Source organism: Schistocerca cancellata, chromosome 4, assembly GCF_023864275.1.
Source record: "Schistocerca cancellata isolate TAMUIC-IGC-003103 chromosome 4, iqSchCanc2.1, whole genome shotgun sequence".
NCBI lineage: Eukaryota > Metazoa > Arthropoda > Insecta > Orthoptera > Acrididae > Schistocerca > Schistocerca cancellata.
In genome coordinates, this window is record NC_064629.1 from 701,426,554 (window position 1) to 701,452,269 (window position 25,716).

Consider the following 25,716-nt stretch of genomic DNA (forward strand, 5'->3'; position numbering starts at 1 on the left):
TTTTTCACCAATGATTGTGCCGTTAACTGATAACAATTAGTACAATTAATAATGTACTTTATGTTTGCACCTCTTAATAGTGTGTGTCTTGCTGTTAATTTCATTTCCTTGCACAAGATATACATGAATCTGCAGTCTTAAATCTGCCGTAGACATTAATACAGATATTTTTTGAACTGTTTTAGTTCTGTGGAGTGACCCTATTGTTAACAGAATTGTATATGCATGTAAAAAACTATGCAAGTGTTCATAAATATATTTACATATAACCAATAGGCTTCAGTATGTAGGGGCTTAATTACTGTATGAGTAAACAATCATTGTGTCTGTGTTCTTACTGTGTAATATTAATTCTGGATAGTTTTTCTTAAGGAATACATCACATTCTGTTGGTCTTATCACAGTGTAAAATGTGTCATCGCTTGTTTCCAAGGATATAGAGAATAAGATTAATGCAGAATTATGTGAACCTGAAATCTTTGCTTAAGAATTTCATGAGAAGATGAGGCTAGTTGGAGTGCTGCAGACTGCAGTGATCATACATGTGTAGATATCTCCAAAATCTTGTGTACCCATCCTGATTCTGCTCTTTCACAGTTCTGAATCGAATGTGTGTCAATTACAGGGAGCAGGAGGGGAGGGGAAACAACAACCAAAAGCAAAAGTCTGCCATTCTGGCTTCAGACAGGCTGATCAGGACTACCACAAAACTGCTGTCATCCTCAGCTGAAAGCATAATTTGATGTAATGTGGAGGGGCTTGGGGTCAGCACACCTGTCTCCCAGTTGTTGTTAACTTTGCAGATTTTAGAGCCTCTACTTCTTATCCAAGTAGCTTGTCAGTCAGCATCATGTGGCTGAGTGGACACCATTACAGTCCTCCCACCAAGGAAAAATTGAATCCATGTCCTCCACATGGCAGTCAACCATTCTGAGCATTTAGCTACAGAGACAGACTGTGGGGGTCTATAATTTCATTACAGTCTATTTTTAGAAAATTACACTGACTGTATTCACACAGAAGGAGATGTTAATTTGGAAGTTTATGCAATGCAGTTGACAGTCACAAATAAAAATAACAAATGACAGGCTTTGTGGTCAGTGTAGCACTCCAACTGTGCATCTGTTGATAACTTTGTTTATGATGAATTTATGTAATTTAATTGCAGTCAAAACTTCTCCTAACGCTTAACCTTTATCTGATTACTGCTTTTTTTAACTTTTATTGCTGTGATATTTTGATTTATTTTGAATGAAGTATAAATAGCTTCAGTTACCGGACCAATGTATTATTATTCACAATGCCACAAATAAAGAAACTACAACAATTAAAAAAACATCATTGAAAAAACAGGAGAATGTTTCCTAATTTTGCTTTTGCTGGCAACATTTTTCTCATATCTACTTCTCTTTTCCTTGACTTCTTCAGATCAGCATCACCCTCTGAATCTTCTAAGCTTCGACTATTTCAAATAATATCTGTTTCTAGCATTTCATTATTGAGTTCTCTGTTGTCTTTCTCTATTGTCTCTCCCCTGACTCTCAACACTGGCTGACTTTCATTTTTAATACATGATTATTTATGTTTTTTCGCACTTCTTGTTTGCTCTTGCTGCGTGATGAAAATTTAGGTTCTGTATGTGACTCACTCTTTTTGCTGATCTGCTGCTGTTGGAAAGGAGAAATTTTCATCAAAATTTGATTGTAGTTTTATTTTGGTATATTTCTTTTAACATATTTTTCCTTCTTACATTGATCCCTTTTTCCATATGTTATACCAGTAATTGTTTGCTTCTTTGTAACTTAGTTTATTTTCTACTTTGTTTATTGTTTGTTTCATTCTTCCATATTTTGTTTTAAGCCCCCTCTTCATTTTTGCTTTTGTACTGTTATACACAGTGAAGACTTTATTGATTTATCATACTTTTGTTTTCATTGTCTCATCTCTTCAATTTTCAGATATTTGACTATTACCTTCTGTTACTTTTTCAAAAATATTTCTATATTATCTTGATTTCTGCTACCTTCATCTCATATTCCTATTTTTTAGGGTTTTTATACATAATTTTCTGTGCTATGTAATCTCTTTCCACTCATGTGTAATTAAGATCCTCTTATTTCCCTGTTCACTATGTGTCTCTCAGCACAGTTTTCCTACAACAGGTATATTTTACTCTGATTTCCACTGCTATTTTTCATTTGTACTGGCCTACTTTTCCTCTTCTTTCTCATCTTTTGCCTCCTGTTGTTGAGAAGTGCCCTAGACCTTACTCTTCTTTCTGTGGTGAGTCCCATAACACATTAAATTTGCCCATTTCACTTGCTTGATTTTAGGATAGTACAGTTCCATGTAGTGTACATCCACAAGTGCTTTTCATTTGTCAGTTTTGGCAATGGTGAACTTTGGAAAATACATGTTTCTCAATTCATTCCAACTGTTCAGCATTTGCAGACATAACATTCCTCCCCTCACCTTAGTTTCTCTAAATTACTTTTTTCTCATATGAATTTTCATAATGATAAACTCGTATCACCAAATAAAGGTTGTTGATTGTATCCCTCATGCTCTGTTACATATCTTCCTCAGTGGAGATCATTCCAGATAGCAACTACATTCTGAACTTCATGTTAAAAAGTTGTTTTTAGTTACCTTAACAGTTATACTCTTACCTCCATCTCTCACTAGTCTCCCACAAACTTATCCAAATAATTTCCATTCCATTTCCAGAAATCCACCTTCCACAAACTCTGTGTTAGACAATTTTATACAACATTATTTTCCCATGTAAATGTTTATCTTTTAGATTTTCTACCTTATATTTCCTATTACTTTCGTCACTGCCTCTTCTCTACACTTTTCTCTCTCCCTTATATCTGCCATCATAAAATTTTACAGATTTTGAAATATAGTTTATTGGTAACATTTCATTGTAGATTTTCCTCTTGTCCAGTCCTAAGCTGACACTCACAGCTAATAGCTGTATTTAGTTGTCTTTTGCATAAGCTCTTCCTTTCTTTCAACAGATGAAGAAAATCTATGGTTCTGAAAGGTAGCATGTATATGCACATTATTATTTATTACTTCATGCTGCCAACGTGTAAGTAGAAATTTTTTCATCCTAAATTTGATTATGGTAAAAACAATTAATTACATTTCTGTCTCAAAGTGATTTTTTCCCAAACTGGAATTCACTTATATATGCAGATTGTAATAAACAGTGAGTTTTATACTTGGGAAAAAATTTATTGTATTTGAGGTACTTCATAACAGTTTTACAAAGCAATAAGAATCAGTAAATAAGACCTCTAAGCATAAAATTCTGTTTTCCATTACTGTGGTGGACTTTTCATTGTTAGTTATTGCGTATTGGTTGATACTTCATGTGAAATATATTTATTTGCAATGCTTACTTCAGCCAACTGTGGCAAATATGAAGAGTTAATTTTTTTTCTTTTTAAAATTAGAACACTTCTTATAAGAAATATTACTTACAATTACTCATATTTCTCAGAGAAAATTTGTTTCTCTTCATGAAGATAACATAAGCTTAAGAAATAAATGTTTATTTTACATTAGTATTTATACATTTAGGAACTATCATGATTCTGCACTGTTTGTTTTGGAATGCCATTTGCATTTTATAATTATCTGTCTAGGAACGTGAGCGTAGGAGGCAACATATGCTTTTAGTTAAAGCACTTGAAGCACGTAAACGTCAGGAGGAAAGAGAAAGAAAACGCCAAGAAGTAAGAGCCGAGAAAATTGCCAGTAAGGAACGTAAACTGGAGCAACGTCGCATAGAGTTGGAACTTGTGAGAGAATTACGGAAACCTGTTGAAGATATGGAACTGACAGGTTTGCAGCAATTTTTGTTTCTTCAAAAAGTGCTAATTCCTTGTTAGCAGCACTTAATATTCTAAACTGTCTATTAATAAATTTTCTCATCAGTAGGGACCTGAAAATGGAGCACGTGATTTTGGCAAAATTAGCATTTTTTAAATTTGCATTTAACTTAAATGACTAGGAGTACAAATGTAAAAGATTGTCATACTATGTTCCCAATGACTAAGGCACGTTACTTTGAAACTGACAGAAACAAATGGGTTGATTGTGGAGCTTTCTGACTGGTTTGCTTTTGAAAAAACTTCAACACTTTTTTCAGAATGGTCTTTGCTTGTTCTCTTCTTTGGGCTCTATTTAAGCTTTCAACAAATGATTGTTTCTGCTGAGAAGCAGCAGCATTTCTTTCTGGGTGAACAGAGTGCTTTTCTGATTTAAGGTGTTTCTTGATATTGTTTTTCTTTACTCACTCAATCAGATAATTATAAAATCTGCAAAATATTGATTTCAGCCTTGCACGAGTATTCATAGCCATATGATCCATACAGTGCTACAGACAGAACTGACAAGGTGCTTAGCATAGAAGTAGAACGAAAAACAAATCTAGTTGCACCTGACACACATTATCTATTCAAACTAGGTTTCACCAGATGATATGCAATCTATTCAAACTAGGCTTCATCAGATGATATGCAATATCATTAACTCAAAGTTGATTATATTTTAAGTAGTACTTATATGTAGAAAATAAAGCTTTTTGTGTGGATACAATTCTCTATGAAATAGCATTTGTTAAGTAAATTCATGTTTTTGCATTTTGAATCAGAGTTCACAACTATATTCTCACTTATTGTGAAAGCTGATTTTTGGGGGTCTAATTATCAGTATTAATTGACTGCTATATTAAATATAACTGAGTGATTTTATAAAATATATTGTTAGCAGTTATAAAAATAAGTGTGTTACATTCTGCCTCTTGTGGTGAGTAACACCCTGTGGTAACAGGCTATTAGGGAAAATGTTTCAGTCAGCCTGATTGTGATTTTTGAACAATTTTCCATGTTGCTTTGTGTTACATAGTTTATGTTTCATGTCCCACAAGTACTTTGGATAAGAAAAATATGGTGTGAAAGCTGCAGGTTTTACAATTACTCAAGGCTTTTTCATTAATGTTGACAGTTAGCAGAAGTTGCACTTGTCTAACGTAGAACCTTTTCTCCTCGCGGATAACACTCGCGCAGTGATACCTGAACGCGCGAGGTATTATAACGAGTGTACAGACCTCCGATTAGTCAGTCTGCATTAGTCTGTACCAGTCTGCATTTGTCTGTACCAGTCTATAGTCAAGTTTCAGTCTGCGCCTAATAAGATTACCATATTCATGTACATAGCCATGAAGAGAAATGTATAGACACTTTGTCAAGTATCAGAGATATGTGAGAATAAGATTAATGTACCAAGACCAAAGGAACTTCAGATTGTCAATTGTAAATAGCATACAGAATCAAGTTAAGTAAGGTTTATGCTTGTTGTTATTTTAATAAATGTGTGTGAAAATTAATCAAGTTCTGTTTAAAGTTGGTCACCCTCAATCTGCTACTCTAAGCGTGCAAGTGGCATTTCTATCATCTAACCTAACGGCAGAAGATAAACACGCCACAATAAGTCCATTTTGCTGACACTCGCCTACTTCGTTAGAGTGACAAGTCAAATAATCTGATGCTGTGTACCGAAGGTCTTACAGTATGCACACCACACTATCCAATCTGTCTACAGACGCCGCTGTCTTCAGATTGGAGCTTTCCTGACGTATTTTGTCAATTGTGGTATTCCACGCTGCACTGAGCTGAAAAACCACTAACCCTGTTTACTAAATTGTTGTGCAGACGTATCTCCACTGCCTCTTTGAAGATCGAGTCCCAGAAACCGTTGGCGCAGCACAACTTCTTCGTTTTTTCGAATTCGAAGGTGTGTCACTCAATAATGCTATGTTCTGCTACTGCAGACTTGTTTGTCTGTCCTAGTCATACGTTCCTGATGTGTTCAGTACAGTGCTGGGAGTTACATCATTGTGTCTGTCCAATATATTCCATCCCACATTCGCACTCAATACTGTAAATGCCCGGCATCTGCAACCCCAGCTGGTCTTTGGTTGAGCCAAATATATCTTTGACTTTTTTCGGTGCACAAAAGATGGTCATTATTTCGTACTTCATTAATATTCTTGTGATCTTGGCTGTTGGCGGTTCAGCAAATGGCAGAAAGGCCATATGTTTTGCTTTGTCTTCTTCTGGTTTCTCCTCCCGGCTCTTGTCTGCATGCAAGGCGTGTCTTATTTGTGTCTCGGTGTAGCCGTTTTTTTGGAAGGTTTCCCACAGGTGTGCTAACTCATGCGGCAAACTCTCGCTGTCACAGATCGACTTGGCTCTTTGTACTAAGGTGTTCAGTACTGAGGTATGTTGTGCTGGATGGTGGCAGCTCCGAGCATTGAGAAATAAGTCCATGTGCATCTTCTTCCTGTAGACCGAGTGTCCCAACGTACCGTCTGGAATTTTCTTGATCAAAATATCCAAGAAGGGAAGGCAGCCATTCTTTTCTTCCTCCGTGGTGAATTTGATGCTGTCATGTATGCCATTGAGATGGCATAGTAACGCCTGTAGTTTTTCCTTGCCATCAGGCCACACTACAAAAGTGTCATCTACATATCTGTAGAACACCTTTGGTTTACTGCGGGCGGTGTTCAATGCCACATCTTCAAAGTGCTCCATGTACAAGTTGGCAATACCTGGGGCCAGGAGGGAACCCATGGCAACACCCTCTGTTTGTTCATAGAATTTCCCACCACATTTGAAGTAGGTTGTGGTTAAACGAGACAAAAGAGTCTGTGTGTGTCCTCATTGAAGTAATCTTCGAGTAAAGCTAAGAAATCATTCAGCGGCACCTGGGTGAAAAGAGAAGTGGCATCAAAGCTGACTAGTAGATCCTTCTTGTCCAGGCGTAACCCTTGGAGTACCTTAACAAATTTGCTAGAGTTCTTTACATGGTGAGGGCAGTGACCCACAAGTGGTTTTAACAGCTGTGCTAGGTGCTTGGCTACACCATACGTCAGAGAATTTATGGTGTTCAGTATAGAATGTAGCAGGACATTCTCGTTATGGATCTTCGGGAGGCCATGCAGTCACGGTGGAGCTGGTGCCCAAGGGTAAAGCTTCCTGATGGTGTTTCTGTCAAGTCCTGAGCTGTTGAGAAGATCGATGGTCTTGCGCGTAACAGAAGCAGTTGCGTCTTTCCCCATTTCTTTGTATGCTGGATCTTGTAGTAAGGTGTCTATCTTCTGCCAGTAATCTTCTGCCTTCAGTAGGACTGTCGCATTCCCTTTGTCTGCTGCTAAGACCACTATATCCCTGTCATTGTGAAGGTTCAACAGTGCCTTGCACTCTTCTGCTGTAATGTTGTTCCTTGGCATTCTTGCTTTCTCATGTACCCTGCTGGTCTCATTCCTCACTTCCTCAGCTGCTCTCAGCAGGAGTCCACGTATGGCTTGTTCGACGTTGCTGATGATGTCACGTTTTGGTAACGTTCTTGGAGTCAGAGCAAAGTTCAGGCCTTTCGACAGCATGGAGATTGTTGGCTTATCCAGTGCTCTCTCTGTCAGGTTGATGACGGTCTTAATATTGCTGGCTTTCTCCTCCTGTTGACACCTACCCAGAAGTCTGAGGAACTTCTGGCACTGTTTGTTGGTGGGTTTATTCTTGTGCAGCTCACTGCTGGTGTACGTGTTGCCGTCCAGCCACTCCCAGGTGTCTGCTGGGAGAGTGGAAGCCAGGTACAGGTGGTCAGTGAGCAAAGTCTTGGCGTTCTTGTCGAGTTCCATTCTGGTAACACGTATGTGTTCCCATACCAAGGCTGAACCAGCCCGTTGTAATATGCATTTTGTCCTCGCTGTGTTGACAGAATGCCGCAAGTTCACAAACTGTGGCATCACTTCCTTATCCTGACATCTTAGCAAGAAGCCTAGTCTGCTGAGCAGCTTTCCCGTCTTGATTCATAGATTCTGCAGCATCTTGTAGCTGCGCTGGACATCCTGTAGAGGTGTGATGTATGCAATTGCAGTCTTTCTTGGTGTATTCCACTGATGAATTCTTCTCGGGTTATCAGCCGAGTGTTGGCGTCTTCTTGTCGCAACGTTCGATGTGTTTCGTACCCATCATCTTCTGGTGAAGTGTCGGGATGTTGTGTTCTGTATATCTGCTTGTCATCGTCAGCTTCTGTAGGCTGGCCAATCACGTTCCTCCGGAAGGGGTTACGGCATCGGTGGTGGTGGGGGTTGCCGCGGTGTGGCCCGGCGTCTAGACCCGGTGGCTATCCAATCTGTCTGCAGATGCCGCTGTCTTCAGATTGGAGTGTTCCTGATGTTTTTTGTCAATTGTGGGATTCCACACTGCACTGAGCTGAAAACTACTATCCCTGTTTACTAAATTGTTGTGCAGACATGTCTCCACTGCCTCATTGAAGATCAAGTCCCAGAAACCATTGGCGCTGCACAACTTCTTCGTTTTTTCGAATTCAAAGATGTGTCCATTGATAATGCTATGTTCTGCTACTGTGGACTTGTTTGTCTGTCCTAGTCGTACGTTCCTGATGTGTTCAGTACATACAGATGCAGGATGGACTATATCGGGCAGACGCAACAATGTATCTCCCAGTATTTCCTTGGTACCAGCCATTTTCCAGAGGTACCTGGAGCTGCTCACACAGTCCATCATGGCTCATGTAAATTGTCTCGATGACATTTTGGTCACCGGCTGTACATGCCATGAGCCTTAGCAACACTTTGATACCTTATTTCATGCTCTCCAGGCTGCAGGCTTACACTGTTGGCCAGAAAAGTGTAGCTTCTTTCAACTGGAAGTTGAAAACCTGGGGCATTGCCTCAGCAAAGAAGGCATTTGTTTGTTGGATCACAACATTGCAGCCTTCAATGCCCTTCCCCACCCCAAGGAGTTATCTGACCTCCAGGTTTTTTTTGGGCATGGTTAACTACTACTTATAATACTATGAGAAGGTAAGTTGCTACTCACCATATAGCGGAGATGCTGAGTCGCAGATAGGCACTGCAAAAAGACTTTCACCATTAAAGCTTTTGGCCATTGGCCTTCGTCAACAATAGGCGCGCGCGCACACACACACACGCTCGTGCCCACACACACACACACACACACACACACACACACACACACACACACACACACACACACACACACACACACACACACACACAACTCAGAGACATGACTGCAGTCTCAGACAACTGAAATCACACTGCGAGCAGCAGCACCAGTGCATGATGGGTGTGGCGACCGGATGGGGGTATGGAGGAGGCTGGGACAGGCAGGGGGAGGGATAGTATGGTGGGGGTGGTGGACAGTGAAGTGCTGCAAGAGGGCAGGGGAGAGGTGGGGAAGGGGGGAGAAGTAGTGGAAAAGAGAGAAGTAGAAAGACTGGAAGTGGTAGTGGAATGACGGCTGTGTAGTGCTGTAATGGGAGCAGGGGAGGGGCTGGATGGGTGAGGACAGTGACTAACGAAAGTTGAGGACAGGAGGGTTACGGGCATGTAGGATGTATTGCAGGGAAAGTTCCCACCTGTACAATTCAGAAAAGCTGGTGTTGGTGGGAAGGATCCATATGGCACAGGCTATGAAGTAGTCATTGAAATGAAGGATATTATGTTCGGCAGCATTTTCAGCAACAGGGTGGTCCATTTGTTTCTTGGCCACAGTTTGTCTGTGGCCTTTCATGCGGTCAAACAGCTTGTTGGTTGTCATGCCTAAATAGAATGCAGCACAGTGCATGCAGCTTAGCTTGTAGACCACATGACTGGTTTCACAGGTATCCCTGCCTTTGATGGGATAGGTGATGTTAGTGACCGGACTACAGTAGGTGGTGGTGGGCAGATGTATGGGACAGGTCTTACATCTAGGTCTATTACAGGGGTATGAGCCATGAGGTAAGGGATTGGGAGCAGGGATTGTGTAAGAATGGACGAGTATATTGTGTAGGTTTGGTGGACGGCAGAATACCACTGTGGCAGGAGTGGGAAGGACAGTGGGCAGGACATTTCTCATTTCAGTACAAAATGAGATTTAATCAAAACCCTGGCAGAGAATGTAATTCAGTTGCTCCAGTCGTGGGTGGTACTGAGTTACGAGGGTAATGCTCCTCTGTGGCTGGATGGGGGCACTTTGGGAGATGGTGGGAGACTGGAAAGATAAGGTACAGGAGATTTGTTTTTGTACAAGGTTGGGAGGATAATTACAGTCAGTGAAGGCTTCAGTGAGACCCTCGGTATATTTCAAGGAGGACTGCTTGTCACTGCAGAAGCGATGACCACGGTTGGTGAGGCTGTACGGAAGGGACTTCTTTGTATGGAATGGGGGGCAGCTGTCGAAGTGGAGGTATTGCTGGTGGTTAGTAGGTTTTATACGGACGGAGGTACTGATGTAGCCATCTTTGAGGTGAAGATCAACATCTAGGAAGGTGGCTTGTTGGGTTGAGTAAGACCAGGTAAAGCAAATGCGTGAAAAGTTGTTGAGGTTCTGCAGGAATGTGGATAGGGTGTCCTTACATTCGATCCAGATAGCAAAGATGTCATTAGGGAATCTGAACCAGGTGAGAGATGTAGGGTCCTGGGTTTTTAGGAAGGATTCCTCTAGATGGCCCATGAATAGGTTGGCATAGCACGGAGCCATGTTGGTGTCCATAGCCATACCCTGGATTTGTTTGTAGGCAATGCCTTTAAAGGAGAAGTAATTATGGCTGAGGATATAGTTGGTCATGGCAACTAGGCAGGAGGTTGTTGGTTTGGAATCCATTGGGCATGGGGAAAGGTCGTGTTCAGTAGTGGTAAGGCCATGGGCATTAGGCATGTAAGTGTACAGGGAGGTGACATCAATAGTGATGTGCAGGGCACCGTGTGGTAAAGGGACTGGAACTATGGAGATTCGGTGGAGGAAATTTTTGGTATGTTTTATATGGGAGGGTAGGTTCTGGGTAATAGGTTGAAGGGGTTGGTTTACAAGAGCAGAGATTCTCTCAGTGGGGGCACAGTAACCGGCCACATTGGGGTGTCCTGGTTGGTTAGGTTTATGGACTTTAGGAAGCATATAGAAGGTAGGGGTGCGGGGAGTGGTAGGGGTGAGTAGAGAGATGTGTGTCTATTGTTGACGAAGGCCAATGGCCGAAAGGTTTACTTGTGAAAGTCTTTTTGTTGTTTCATTCCGTCCTGGATTTTCCACTGTTTGGCTTAACTACTTCTTAAAGTTTTTACCTCCGGCTGCTGACGTTACACAGCCCCTCAATCACTTGCATTGCAAAGGGGTGTTGTTGAACACTACACTCCTTCCTGTTATCAAGCTTTTCTCCACTTGAAAACTATGTTCAAGTTCACCCCTCCCTACCCCCTTCTGTCAGGACTGCCCCTTGGTTGTGATGGTCGATGCTTTGGCCTATGGTATTGAGACAGTCCTGGCTCACGGGGATGCGGATGGCTCAGAACAGCCCACTGCATATGCATCCAAGACACTATCCTCAGCACAGAGGAACTATTCTGAGATTAGGAAAGAGGCTCTGACAATTGTGTTTGTGATTCAAAAGTTTCACATCTACCTGTTTGGAATGAAGTTCACTCTCCTCACTGATCACAAGTCTTTGGTTACCCTCTTTGGGCCACTCACAATCCTCCCTGAGCGAACTGTTCAACGTCTGCAGCACTGGGCACTGTTCTTACGCAATTACACTGAGTTATCCAATATAAGCCCACCTCACAACACCCCAGTGCTGGTGCCTTGTCACGTCTCCCTTCAGGCCCTGATCCGAGTTCGAGCAGCAGGAAGTCCTCTGCTCTCACATTGATATGATCTGCCAAGATACACTGGACGGATTTCCCGTCATGGCTGTACAGGTCACCTCTGCCACATGCCGGGACCCCATTTTGCAGCAGATTCTCCGCTATGTGACCAATGGTTGGCTCATCTATCTGATTCGCTGGTTGAAAACTGAAATCAGCCCCTGGCGGCACCTCTCTAGGTTGTGTCAGGTGTCCTTCTGTTGGCCGTGAATGATGATGCCCATCAGGTGATTATCCCACCTGATTTGTGCCACCGCGTACTACGCTTGCTCCACTGTGGACGCTGGGGGATGTCCCGTATGAAGATGTTTTCTCGCCGGGATGTGTATTGGCCAGGCACTGATGGCGACATCGAACACTTGGTCAATGGGTGCATGGTGTGTGCGCGTCACCAGGCCAGCCTACCACAATCATTTGCCCCTCCAACCTATGCCTTGCCATCCCTTTTCATTCCATCTGTCCTCCAGTGGCACAGCAGAACAATTGGTCAGGACGTTTAAACAACAGCTTACAAATCTGGTCGAATCCTCTGCCACCATGTCGGCCCTCATCTTATTACTGAGCACTTATTGCACCACAGCAATTGATTGTCATAGTCTGGCTGAACTTTTCCATGGGCAGTATCCACGGACCCTGCTCCGTCTGCTGACGCTGTTGCCTTCTGAGACCTGCTTCTGACACTCTCAGCGCTACACCCTGGGCACAGCCATGTGGTCCTGCTCATATGGGGACAAGGCTGCTCGGACTCCCACCACAGTAGTCACAACCCATGGGCAGCATGTGACATCAGTACAGACACAGAAGGGGCTCAAGCACTGCCACCATAACCAACTCTGGCCTCACACACCTTTGTGGCACCTCACGACCTCCAACCCCACACTTCCTTCTGATGTGCATAACGCCTGTGAGTCGGCCCCACTGCTGATGGCCACCAGCTCCCCACAGGCATGCCGGCACTCCTTCCTGTTCCCACAAGGATCGAAGGTGCCGTGCAATGCCCTGCATTCCGGTGACGTTTTGACGGATTCCACAGACGGCCCTCCCAACCCACCACTAACGGTTGATGTCATAGGGTCTCCGTTCCCTCCTTCTACCCAACATGGCACTGTCCAGGGTGTTTCCACCCCTATGCACTGATTTCATGTGGGAGGGATCTGGTGCCGGAATTTTTGAAAGTTAAATGGGCACCAGAGGGTATGGACCTGTATACCCAGTTGGGGTCTCTGCGCCGCCAGCCTCTCTGTGCGAGTGCATCACTCTCCATGCCATGTGAAGTCCACAGCCAATCGCATTTCCTGCGGTCAGGTATTTAGGCAGCCAAGCCATGCTACCTCAGCAGTCTGGTACTTGCCGTAGTTTGCATGTGCATCTTGGCCGTACTGCATTCCAGTTCCGTGTGTTGAGATACCTACCGTCATTGTTTGGAGTGTACCTGCATTGTTGTTACCTCACCGTGTTTATCACCTCAGTTCTTGCTTGCTTGCCTGTGTTATGCCCTGGTCAATCAGAGTGCTTGTCATCCCCTACTTGTTCACCTGACCTGTCCTGTCTGTTCATACTTAGCAATACCTCCAGTGGCTCCCCCACCTGGCAGCTTCGCTTCTCCATTCTCTGCCGTGCACTGCTTGCCAGTTACTCGTGGCTATAATAGCAATCAGTAACCCAAAGGCATTTTCCATTGTGGTGAGATCCTCTCATGAAATTTCAATCAACAGCTGTCTCCTCTGAATAAAAAATATTTTGTTGGTGCTCACCTACAGTCAAAGAAACATTCATCATAATAAAATAAGAGAACCCAAAGCCTGCACGGAAAGATTTAAGTGTCCATTTTTACCATGCACTGTTCAAGAGTGGAACGGTAGAAAATAGCTTGGTTGGATGAACCCTCTGACAGGCTCTTAATTGTGAATTGGAGAATTGTTGTCTAGATGTAGCTGTAGGTATATAGTAGGCACTGTCCAGAGATCTTAATGAGGTACTATTTTATCCCTGGAATGTTTTACCACAGAAGATGCCATCATCATTTAACAATACAGTACAGCAGTGTGCCCTTGGAAAAAAAGAAAAAGTTGTGGCTGCAGTTTTACTCATGCTTTCAGACATTTGCAGTAGCAGTATAGCTAGGCCATTTTGGCTAATGTTATGAGGCCAGATCAGTCAATCATGTAGACAGTTGCTCCTGCAACTACTGAAAAGGCTGTTGCCTCTCCTCAGAAAACATTGTTTAGTCTGGCCTCTTCATAGATACTCCTCTATTGTAGTTGCACCTTTGGTCCAGTTATCTGTATATTTTTCTCTGTTAGCCTCATTTGGAAAGAAAGAGAGCTGAAGGCTGTAAAATGAAAACTGATGGAGACATTGTAATGCCATTCCCTGCTGAAGAAGATGTAATCACTATAAGACCTCTTGAGACCCTAAACTTGCCACAGGTACATAAGCACACACCCATATGGCGACAGCACAACTTTGTGCACACCTAGACCATCCACTGCACCCAGTGATGCTGAAAAAATAGAAATGGAGGCTTCAGCGTAAGAGCAAAGGGGTATAGTGCATTTCCTGACATGAGAAGGTGTGCAGGGAACAGAAATGAATCAAAGAATGGTGAAAGTGGGCAGAGAGTGCTGAATGTCTTTTACAATTCTGACACTCAGTCTGATTTCAGGGGCAATGGTTGCCACTGTAACTCAACTGTTCCTCAGCAGTGAGGGTACCTACCCACTGTACAGTGATTTGGCAATGCAGTGTGGCATTCCAAGTAATGCGTCATTTGTCAGTGACATCGATCTTTCCTTGAATTGCTCGTGTCACACCTTGCCTTGACCCTTGCAATGGACGTGCAGTGCACTTTGTACACATGTGCCATTCTTTGATGAATTTCCATTCCCTGCACTTCTTCTGCTGTAAAGAAATCCACTCTACCTCTTTGCTCTTCTTTTGAAGCTTCCATTTCACCATTTTCAGCACTAATGAGTCCAGTGGATGGTTGAAGTATGCTTATGCCTGCTCTGTCGTGTGGGTGTGTGCCCATATCTCTCCAGTGGCAAGCTTAGGGTCTCAGAGCTCTTATAGGGAACTACAGCTTCTTCCACAGGCAACAGCATTGCTATTTTATGATTGCTTCAGTGGTTTTCATTTTACAACCTCTGGCACATTACTTTTATGATGAAGTTGTTAACACCACACAAGAAAATCATCTGTTAAAACTGAAGGAGTTGAAACGTATTACTGAGTTCCCTGGTTTTATGGGTATTGTTATGTGCTGGCTTTGTGAGGCAGGTCGCAAAGCAAGTGTGGAACCACTAAGGAGAGGCTTTTTGGTGAACGCAAACTGTAACAATTACCATTTTCTGAACACAGTATCAATCGTGACTAGCGGAATGTAATATTTTCCTACAAATCAGCTTTTTCCACTAGCAAATGGTGAAGTGTAAGTATAAAGGCCTCAAGATGCCCATTTGAATCCCAGATATATTTTTGAGTCATCTAACAGATATCATGAGTTTTTAGCAGTTTTTAGACTGAATGTGTTGCTGTGAAACTGAAATTCTTCATAGGGTAGATGGTCAACATGATGCTGCTCACTATACTTTCATTATAATATTATCATCTGCCTCCGCCTCCACAACTATATGCTGAATAATTGATCTGTTTCCTTTGGGGTCCATTTCCAGTACAAATGTCAGCAGTGGTGCAGGAGACATTTGTCGAACGGAGTGATTTCTGTTCTTGATTAGCCTGTACCGACGATAAGTGGAGCAGAACCATAGCTGCTTGGGAAGAAGAGAGATTTTTCACTCACCTCATAGTGTTGCTTACTAGCAGTGTCCAGATAATTGAAGTCAGAGTCCTTTGGATGAGATATTGAATGAACTGAAGTCAGAGGCCTTTCAATAAGTTATTAAATGATGAAGCAAGGAAATAGTGTGCCATTTTGAGGATAAAAATGCCATATTAATCCTTTTTGTGGCTAAAACTCGTTTTACACATATTTGTAAAATAAATGGTCAAAAACACTATTAATTCTTGACTAGTATTACTCTTTCAGCAACAGTTTATTATTTTTTTAAGCTAACAGATTTTGAAAATCTGTGAGTTGGAACATGTGTCCCATGGACCTAACTAGATCCAAGACTTTATTGGAACCTAGGATTTTTGAAGTACAGTTTTTATTTTTAGAGCGTCTTTGTCAGGAGCTAAACATGAAAAACATATAACAAGCACTACAAAAACAAACATATATTCATGACAGTGAAAAACATGACATCTCACAACAGATTTTCAACACATATTTGGACGATTGCTTAGACATGTCACATAGCAATGTTTTTTTTTAATTTATTTTTATTTTTATTTTTATTTTTTTTATTCTGTGAAATTTGCTGAGACATACATGCCCCACTAACTACAAATGATGTACTGACCAACATAATTACTGAAAAGTGTAATAATGTTTCAAAACAAGCCTTCAGTGTATAAGAGAATGCAATTATTCATTACAGATCATCTTGGAACAGAGAAGATTTTGACTGATTTGATTTTCATAAAATAGATTCACTGTGCCAGTTATGTATGGACATGGCACCTCATTTGATTGCTTTCAGCCTTCTGTGTATCCAGTCAATAGTCCATAGTTTTCTCACCAGGTTCCAAACTCTTCTTGCTTATCACAGCACCAGACAGAGCTGTGATAGAGATGTCTCAATGCTCAAAACTGGATATTACACTAGTGTGACACATGTGTTCCATCGACCATGAAAGGTTTAACCTGTTAACTTTTGTTGCTGTGTAATCTGTGCACAATCTATACATCCCCACTGTTGATGGCATATAAGTATGAGAGGAACTAGAAGAGCTGGGAGTACTGACACTTGGTTTATATTTTTGTAAATTTTCTTCAGAAATGCTTGCAGCGCAGTTGCACAATGTGTCTCATGGTGATCCAAGCAGTTTATAAGACTTCTAGTGATTCGTTTATTTTACCCTTAGATGGCAGAAACTGTATTTCAAAGCAACACTTCGTTAAGTTTTTTGGTTTGTGTTGGACAATGTTCATTGTGTTGCTCAGCTATTTGAAGATGTGGAAGCACATGCTGTCAAATGATGAAATTAGAAGGGTTCTTATTGATAGTGCAAATGAGAGTGAGTCCTATTTTTCTTTGTCTGCAACTGTGAACACTTTGCCTTTTGATAATTTTTACTCTTTAACATCTCAAAGGGAAGGAAGTAATTTTCCTTGTTTCCTGCCATCAATGAGGATAGCATTCATCCCAGTGAAGACGAGAAAGTCTTTGGACAAATTTCAGTGGAACAGGAAGGAACTGAATCCAAGGCTTTATGACTTTCATGTAGCAAATTCAGTCATATATCTTACACATTGTGAGAAAAGCCTTGTAAAGGCCTGGAAAGATACGTGTGTAGTTGAAATGGGCTGTTTCTCAACAGTAACTCTTCTCATGGTAAAAACTAAAAAAAACTGTGCTTTTATGATTATTGGGCAAGGGGTTTTCTCCTCAGAATTCCAATTTTTGGTGAAATGATTCTTTGTGATAAATGTTTGTTATTACTCTGGATGCTAAACTGAGCAAAAACAGAGTCACTACTCAATATTGCAGACTGTACAAAGAAAGAATACTGTTTTGTACATGAAAGGAAAGATCAGAAGAGCTCTCATTCCATTCTCACAAGGGTGCATTATCAAAAGTCTATTGTTGTTCAAGGGACATGTGGCAAACATGCAGTATATTCTACCAAAAATTAAGCATAAAAAATTGTCTGTGTGATTGTGAAATGGGTTTTATACTGGATTTTCTAAGTTTGTATAGGCAGCATTCTAAAGTACTACTGATGATTTGTTTGAAAACACGGCATGCATGACCTGTATATTAACATTTGATACACAGCTCTATATCTCAGACCATACTTGCATGAAAGAGCAATAAATGCAGTATATACAATTCACATGAACAAGAAAACTGTGTCAAACCAATAAGTCAAACTACACTACTGGCCATTAAAATTTCTACACCAAGAAGAAATGCAGATGATAAACGGGTATTCATTGGACAAATATATTATACTGGAACTGACACGTGATTACATTTTCACGTAATTTGAGTGCATAGATCCTGAGAAATCAGTACCCAGAACAACCACCTCTGGCCGTAATAATGGCCTTGATATGCCTGGCCATTGAGTAAAACAGAGCTTGGATGGCGTGTACTGGTACAGCTGCCTATGCAGCTTCAACACAATACCACAGTTCATCAAGAGTAGTGACTGGCGTATTGTGACGAGCCAGTTGCTCGGCCACCATTGACCAGTCGTTTTCGATTGGTGAGAGATCTGGAGAATGTGCTGGCCAGGGCAGCAGTCGAACATTTTCTGTATCCAGAAAGGCCCGTACAGGACCTGCTACATGCGGTTGTGCATCATCCTGCTGAAATGTAGGGTTTTGCAGGGATCAAATGAAGGGTAGAGCCACGGGTCATAACACATCTGAAATGTAACGTCCACTGTTCAAAGTGCTGTCAATGCGAACAAGAGGTGATGGAGACGTGTAACCAATGGCACCCCATACCATCAGACCTGGCGATACGCCAGTATGGCAATCATGAATACACACTTCCAATGTGCGTTCACCGTGATGTTACCAAACGCGGATGCGACCATCATGATGCTGTAAACAAAACCTGGATTCATCCGAAAAAATGACGTTTTGCCATTCGTTCACCCAAGTTCATCGTTGAGTACACCATCGCAGGTGCTTCTGTTTGTGATGCAGCGTCAAGGGTAACCGCAGCCATGGTCTCCGAGCTGATAGTCCATGCTGCGGCAAACACCATCGAACTGTTCGTGCAGATGGTTGTTGTCTTGCTAACGTCCCCATCTGTCGACTCAGGGATCAAGACGTGGCTGCACGATCCATTACAGCCATGCAGATAAGATGGCTGTCATCTCGACTGCTAGTGATAAGAGGCTGTTGGGATCCAGCACGGCGTTCCGTATTACCCTCCTGAACCCACCTATTCCATATTCTCATTGGATCTCGACCAACGCGAGCAGCAACGTCACGATACGATAAACCGCAATTGTGATAGGCTACAATCCGACCTTTATCAAAGTCGGAAATGTGGTTATACGCATTTCTCCTCCTTACACCATGCATCACAACAACGTTTCACCAGGCAACACCGATCAACTGCTGTTTGTGTATGAGAAATCGGTTTGAAACTTTCCTCATGTCAGCACGTTGTAGGTGTCGCCACTGGCGTCAACCTTGTGTGGATGCTCTGAAAAGCTAATCATTTGCATATCACAGCATCTTCTTCCTGTCGGTTAAATTTCGTGTCTGTAGCATGTCATCTTCGTGGTGTAGCAATTGTAATGACCAGTAGTGTACAAGGAGGAGAAAGGGATTTTAGCTCAACAAGCACTGTGATGTTTTTGAAGTGATTGACCAGAGAGAAGTGTACGATAGTGCCAAAATGACATAAACTTTGAAAATAATCACCAAACTAGGATCTCATCATCTTGCCCAGTGAGGTACACAGTTATAAAGTTCTCTTGTTTCCAGTGGGGTGAGTTCATTGAAACGATACATTTTGATATCACTCACATGGAAACATGAGAAAAAAAAATTAATTCTGAGAAAAGTGTACCCAGTTGTGTGTTACATTACATTCAGTTGTGGTGTGGAGTTTACAATTGTAACACATTACTTACAAGCAGACTGCACCTACTTATCATCATCGATTTTGTCCAGATTAATGGTGTATGCAGGGCTTGGCCATAAATTAGAGTGACAGAAGTGGGAGCTGCAGATTGCAAGCATACAGAAAAAATAGCATTTCTTTTTGTGCATCAGGCAAGGCATGAGCATATTAGTGGCAGAAAGAGTACAAAATGGTAATCTGAGGTTCCTGGGGCATTTTCAAAAGAGGCATGAACATAAAAAGCAAAGGAAAAGTTGGGATCACAAATAAATTTTCATGAAAGGATTGTACTTACAGCATCCATGAGGACTCTGCAAATAATATTTCAAGACTGGATTGTATATAAAATGTCCATGACTTTATATTGTGTTAGTTTCATTTTGACCTCACAGAAGTCTTCATTAAAATACACTCCTGGAAATGGAAAAAAGAACACATTGACACCGGTGTGTCAGACCCACCATACTTGCTCCGGACACTGCGAGAGGGCTGTACAAGCAATGATCACACGCACGGCACAGCGGACACACCAGGAACCGTGGTGTTGGCCGTCGAATGGCGCTAGCTGCGCAGCATTTGTGCACCGCCGCCGTCAGTGTCAGCCAGTTTGCCGTGGCATACGGAGCTCCATCGCAGTCTTTAACACTGGTAGCATGCCGCGACAGCGTGGACGTGAACCATATGTGCAGTTGACGGACTTTGAGCGAGGGCGTATAGTGGGCATGCGGGAGGCCGGGTGGACGTACCGCCGAATTGCTCAACACGTGGGGCGTGAGGTCTCCACAGTACATCGATGTTGTCGCCAGTGGTCGGCGGAAGGTGCACGTGCCCGTCGACCTGAGACCGGACCGCAGCGATGCACGGATGCATGCCAAGACCGTAGGATCCTACGCAGTGCCATAGGGGACCGCACCGCCACTTCCCAGCAAATTAGGGACACTGTTGCTCCTGGGGTATCGGCGAGGACCATTCGCAACCGTCTCCATGAAGCTGGGCTACGGTCCCGCACACCGTTAGGCCGTCTTCCGCTCACGCCCCAACATCGTGCAGCCCGCCTCCAGTGGTGTCGCGACAGGCGTGAATGGAGGGACGAATGGGGACGTGTCGTCTTCAGCGATGAGAGTCGCTTCTGCCTTGGTGCCAATGATGGTCGTATGCGTGTTTGGCGCCGTGCAGGTGAGCGCCACAATCAGGACTGCATACGACCGAGGCACACAGGGCCAACACCCGGCATCATGGTGTGGGGAGCGATCTCCTACACTGGCCGTACAACACTGGTGATCGTCGAGGGGACACTGAATAGTGCACGGTACATCCAAACCGTCATCGAACCCATCGTTCTACCATTCCTAGACCGGCAAGGGAACTTGCTGTTCCAACAGGACAATGCACGTCCGCATGTATCCCGTGCCACCCAACGTGCTCTAGAAGGTGTAAGTCAACTACCCTGGCCAGCAAGATCTCCGGATCTGTCCCCCATTGAGCATGTTTGGGACTGGATGAAGCGTCGTCTCACGCGGTCTGCACGTCCAGCACGAACGCTGGTGCTACTGAGGCGCCAGGTGGAAATGGCATGGCAAGCCGTTCCACAGGACTACATCCAGCATCTCTACGATCGTCTCCATGGGAGAATAGCAGCCTGCATTGCTGCGAAAGGTGGATATACACTGTACTAGTGCCGACATTGTGCATGCTCTGTTGCCTGTGTCTATGTGCCTGTGGTTCTGTCAGTGTGATCATGTGATGTATCTGACCCCAGGAATGTGTCAATAAAGTTTCCCCTTCCTGGGACAATGAATTCACGGTGTTCTTATTTCAATTTCCAGGAGTGTACATTCCATTGTATATTACCAGATATCGTCGTCAATATTTTCTGAAATTTTGCACTGTGCATAGTTTACTGCCAGACTGTGCAATGAGACAGAACCTCTTATGAATGTAAACCATGCCTGTTTGTTTATAGAAACTATAAAACAACCATGTAACAGTAAAAATGCAGCATTTATAACATGTGCAAGAAGCAAGAATTACTGCTTCCTCTGTTCTTACGATGAATATTTCCCCAACACATGTAAATCATCAACTGCAAAATAATAAAGGTACATAATTTTATATATAAAGTTCTTGTGTATACCTTACAAACACTTCTTGGGAATTTATTTGCAATCTCAAATTTTTCTTTGTCTTTCTTTTTGATGCCTTTCATGAAAATATTTTAATATTAATAAGTACAATATATTTAGCTTTATTTCAGTTTATTTCCTGTGTAAGTAACACTAAAGCTGGAGGGGGGGGGGGGGGGGGGAAGGTCGCAGCATCAGCACTCGACCTGATGACCAACAGATTATCCTTCTGTAATCTTTCCACTGCGCAAACCACTGCCTGGAAACTACACTGACAGCAACTACACTGGAGTTTGTACTCCTGTCCCTTTCATTGCTGTCTGAGCTCTGCATATACCATTAATGTGAACAACTTTGGTGATGACGAATAGGTGTGGTCCCATTGTTAGTTAAATATTCATTCACAGAACTGTAAAATGAAACTCTTTTTTCCACACTGAAAGGTATATTACACAGGCCATAGAAGTTGCATATTGACAAGGAAAAAAATTCACAAGAGAAAGACAAACTGAGCTTCATTGAGGTTTTCTTTCATAAGTAAACAAACTGCTTCCAAAACTTTAACTCATGAACTGATACTGGATACATACTTTTTCCAGAAGACTGAAACATGATTTTCAATATAGCATTTAAAATTAATTGGAGAATGGGTAAGACAAATACCTATATGAATGACTATATACAAGTTAGAACCAGCCTGGTGATCACCCCTCAGTTTTTGGGTAGTGGTGATTCATACAGAAGTCTTATGTACCTTTTTAGAGTATACTTCTCATTGATATGCCTCTTGGTACAAGTTATTTGCAGCACATTGTTTGAATGACTCAAGGTATTCTTTAAAATAGTTTGAACTAACAATCAAATGTTTATGTTAATATTGCTTTGAGGTTCGCCAACACAGTGAGAGACCTATTAATTTCATAAATACCATACTTCTATGACCAGAATTATGGGGTGTGATGTATGCAAGCACAGATTGGAATCTGGGAGGGGATGGGGTGCAGGGGGAGGGGATGGCAAATTGCTCACATGAATCACACATGATGAAGCTTAAGAACCCATGTGGAATAAAATTATCGTTCACTACTGCAGGTCTTCCACAAAAACAGGACCAGTGAGGATGTATTCTTTTCAGATTTCAGTCCTTGTGTATGTTATTTTCTGTTTTGCATATATTTGGTTGTAGTTATATGCATCACATTTATGGATTTTGTGGTTGTCCCATTTGGTCACTCTGTTCCACCAGTACTAAATTATGATATTCACTATCAGTTGCAGTAGCAGTAGCATCATGCTAAGTTTATAAGGTCTCATTGCACTGACTTCCATGTGATGAGCATAATCTGAGAGTAGTCTGAGGATAAACTGAGGCAGAGCTGCATGTAGTGTGACCTGAAAGGACACACTGTGGAATCACAGTTTCAGGGAGTGAGGTGATACAAATTCAGTTTCCTCTGGTGGCACATGTAGCACCACCTGGCAGCATGTGGTGAGCCAGTTTAAATGTCTCTTCTAAGGAGATGTAAGTTGTGTTTGATGAGCCATATGCAGTTGACAAAGATGCTATCAATATTGTGGGAAGAAGGGCTGAGAGTGAGAGGGATATTGCCATGTATTGCAGTCAGACTGCAACTATGTTGACAGCAACACTATTGCAGCCAAACATTGTAATACAACATATGAAAATGCACCTGTAGACATTCAATACAGAAGTCTGTGTAAGTGCACCATTTAGAGTTCCACTAGAGAGGTTATCTGTCAATGCTGACTCATGCTGTTTATTATCTAAACCACTTTCGACCTAGAAGTCATTTTCTGTAGTCCGGTGACACAAGAAACAATATGAAGAAACACACTTGCCAGCATTACAGTAACAAATTAAATAAACACCTAAGCATGTTGCATGCTGTGAAGGCAGAATGGAATAGGCTGGGAGCCGGGAGGTCATTGTAGCAGTGCCGTAAAGCCACTGATTGACACCGATGGTTGCTCTTAAAAAAATCGAATGGTTCAGCAAAATCTGTGGTAATTCCAAGTCCACCATAACTGTACAATGTAAAATAGACTTATATTCAAATCCTTGCTGAGACAACATAGTAACCAGGTTTGCCAAAGATCACTATTTTTCTAAAATAGAGTTGAAAGATGCATTCTTACAACTGCCTCTGGATATAGAACCACTGTTGTTAGTTTTTAATTTGCCTTTTTGGTTTATGCCAATAAAGAAAGGCTACTAACTGAGTTGGCCAACAATCTTTGAAAAGTATATGGAACAATTAATTCAGGGAGTACTACAAAATGCAAAATTATCTGGCTGATGCAGTAACATGGGATACGTGTGAGTAGATGCTCAAAACAGCTGCAGGTTCATTTTGAAAGACTCTAGTAAAGTAGCTTTGTTAGCACAATCAGTGCAGTTTGTTTGTTCCCATTGTAAGATATATATAGATAATTACTGTCATTATTGAGAAAAATAAATTTTTATGCCATGTTTATGCCCTAGGTGACCCAAGTTACATACCCACTAAACAAGCTTAAAAAAGGGGGTAAGTTCAAGTTGTTAGACACATGCCAGAAGGCATTAAGGAGCCCAGGAATTATCTCAAGGCAGCTTCCCGTTTGACAACTTGGAAGCCAGGCATATGTGTACCTCTTGTGATAGATACATCATAATGTGGCATTGGTGTTATCTTGTTGCATCAAATGCTATGTGGCACAGAGCAACTGATTTGTCTAAAAAAACAGTGACTCAAGAGAATTACTCATAAATTGAAAAAGAGATACTTGCAATTGTCTATGGAGTAATGAAGTTCCATGTCTATCTGTATGGTAAGAATTTCAGCTCTTAATGGGTCATAAGACCCTTTTCTCATTGTTCAACCAATTATCTAAATCATCAGAGGAACTGGTGAAGTGTCTGGAGCAGCAGCCTCTTTTCCTCAGTAATCATAATCACAAAATACATTTTCCTCCTATCCCATAACACATAATAAACATCCAGTCATGGCTTCCAATCACTGGCATACACCACCTTATTGTTACAGAAAGACTGTTGTGTTAATGATTAAGGGTATGTAACGGAGTAATGGGCACTTCAGAATAACAGGCTGGGAGGTGAAAACTGTCCAGCAATGAGATGAAAAAAATTAAATTAATGTCTTGGAAGTCTAAATTTCAGAATGATTTTATGTGATGTATTTCAAAACATCTGCCCTATCTAGTTAAGGAAAAAACAAGGCTACATCTTGTAGTGGCTAATATCTAGATCATGAGTATCCAGACATTTATTTATAAAGCAAGCAGAAGTGCAGAGTTGATTTGTCAGTCAGGAGAAGAAAGTCTCTGTCTGAGTTTGCAGGTATGACCAGTACTTCCTGTTCGGTGACATGTGATATTCAGCTTATAGTAATACTTACTTCTTATTCCATTTTGTTCCTGTGATTTGTTTGATAAACAATAATGTATATATTTATTTTTAATTCCTGTTGCATCACCTTCAAATTACTGTAATTCTTTTCCTCAAAGCGTACCAGCATGGAGATTATTGATCAAATGCTCAAGGTACTGAAAACTCCAATGCAATGAGTATACTTATTGCAGTCACACTACAGCCAAAAGCCCTGGAACAAAATTCCTTAAAAATTGTGAAAACTGCAATACTGAAAGGGAAATATGTTATTGAAAGGGAACTTAACCACAGATAACAATACACATATGATTTGGATTACAGAACTGTACTGAATGTATGACTTGAGTATTCAGTGTGAATACTCAAGGAAGTTTTCTCTATTCTGTGTTGTGCTCTTTAGTGAGAATTGAAAAATAAATTGTGATAAAAAGAAATTAACTGAAGTGCAATTGATTAAAAGAAGCAACCAATTAAAGAAAATGATTATTTTAAATTATCACACAACACAGATAAATTTACCACTAAGAGAGAGAAAATTAATAATTAAAGATTTTGTCTAACCTGCTTTGATACCGTGGAGTGGACTGATCACGCATATTGTTTATTGGCCGTATGTTGATCATTGATATTACACATTATGCGCAGAAGTGCTGCCTGGAAACTCCGTTTACAGATCGGCTTAACAGATCTCAGGGACACATGAGTAGCTGCTACAAATTCGAA

General features: G+C 41.8%; 1 protein-coding gene across 1 annotated transcript in view; it reads left to right on the forward strand.

Moving 5' to 3' along the window:
- LOC126184390 (bromodomain adjacent to zinc finger domain protein 2B-like) overlaps window positions 1-25,716 on the forward strand; it is a 318,222-nt gene that overhangs the window by 156,200 nt on the left and 136,306 nt on the right. Inside the window, exon 23 of the mRNA XM_049926773.1 lies at window positions 3,657-3,855. Within this exon, the coding sequence (XP_049782730.1) occupies window positions 3,657-3,855 (199 nt within the window). The remainder of the gene's footprint in view (window positions 1-3,656; window positions 3,856-25,716) is intronic.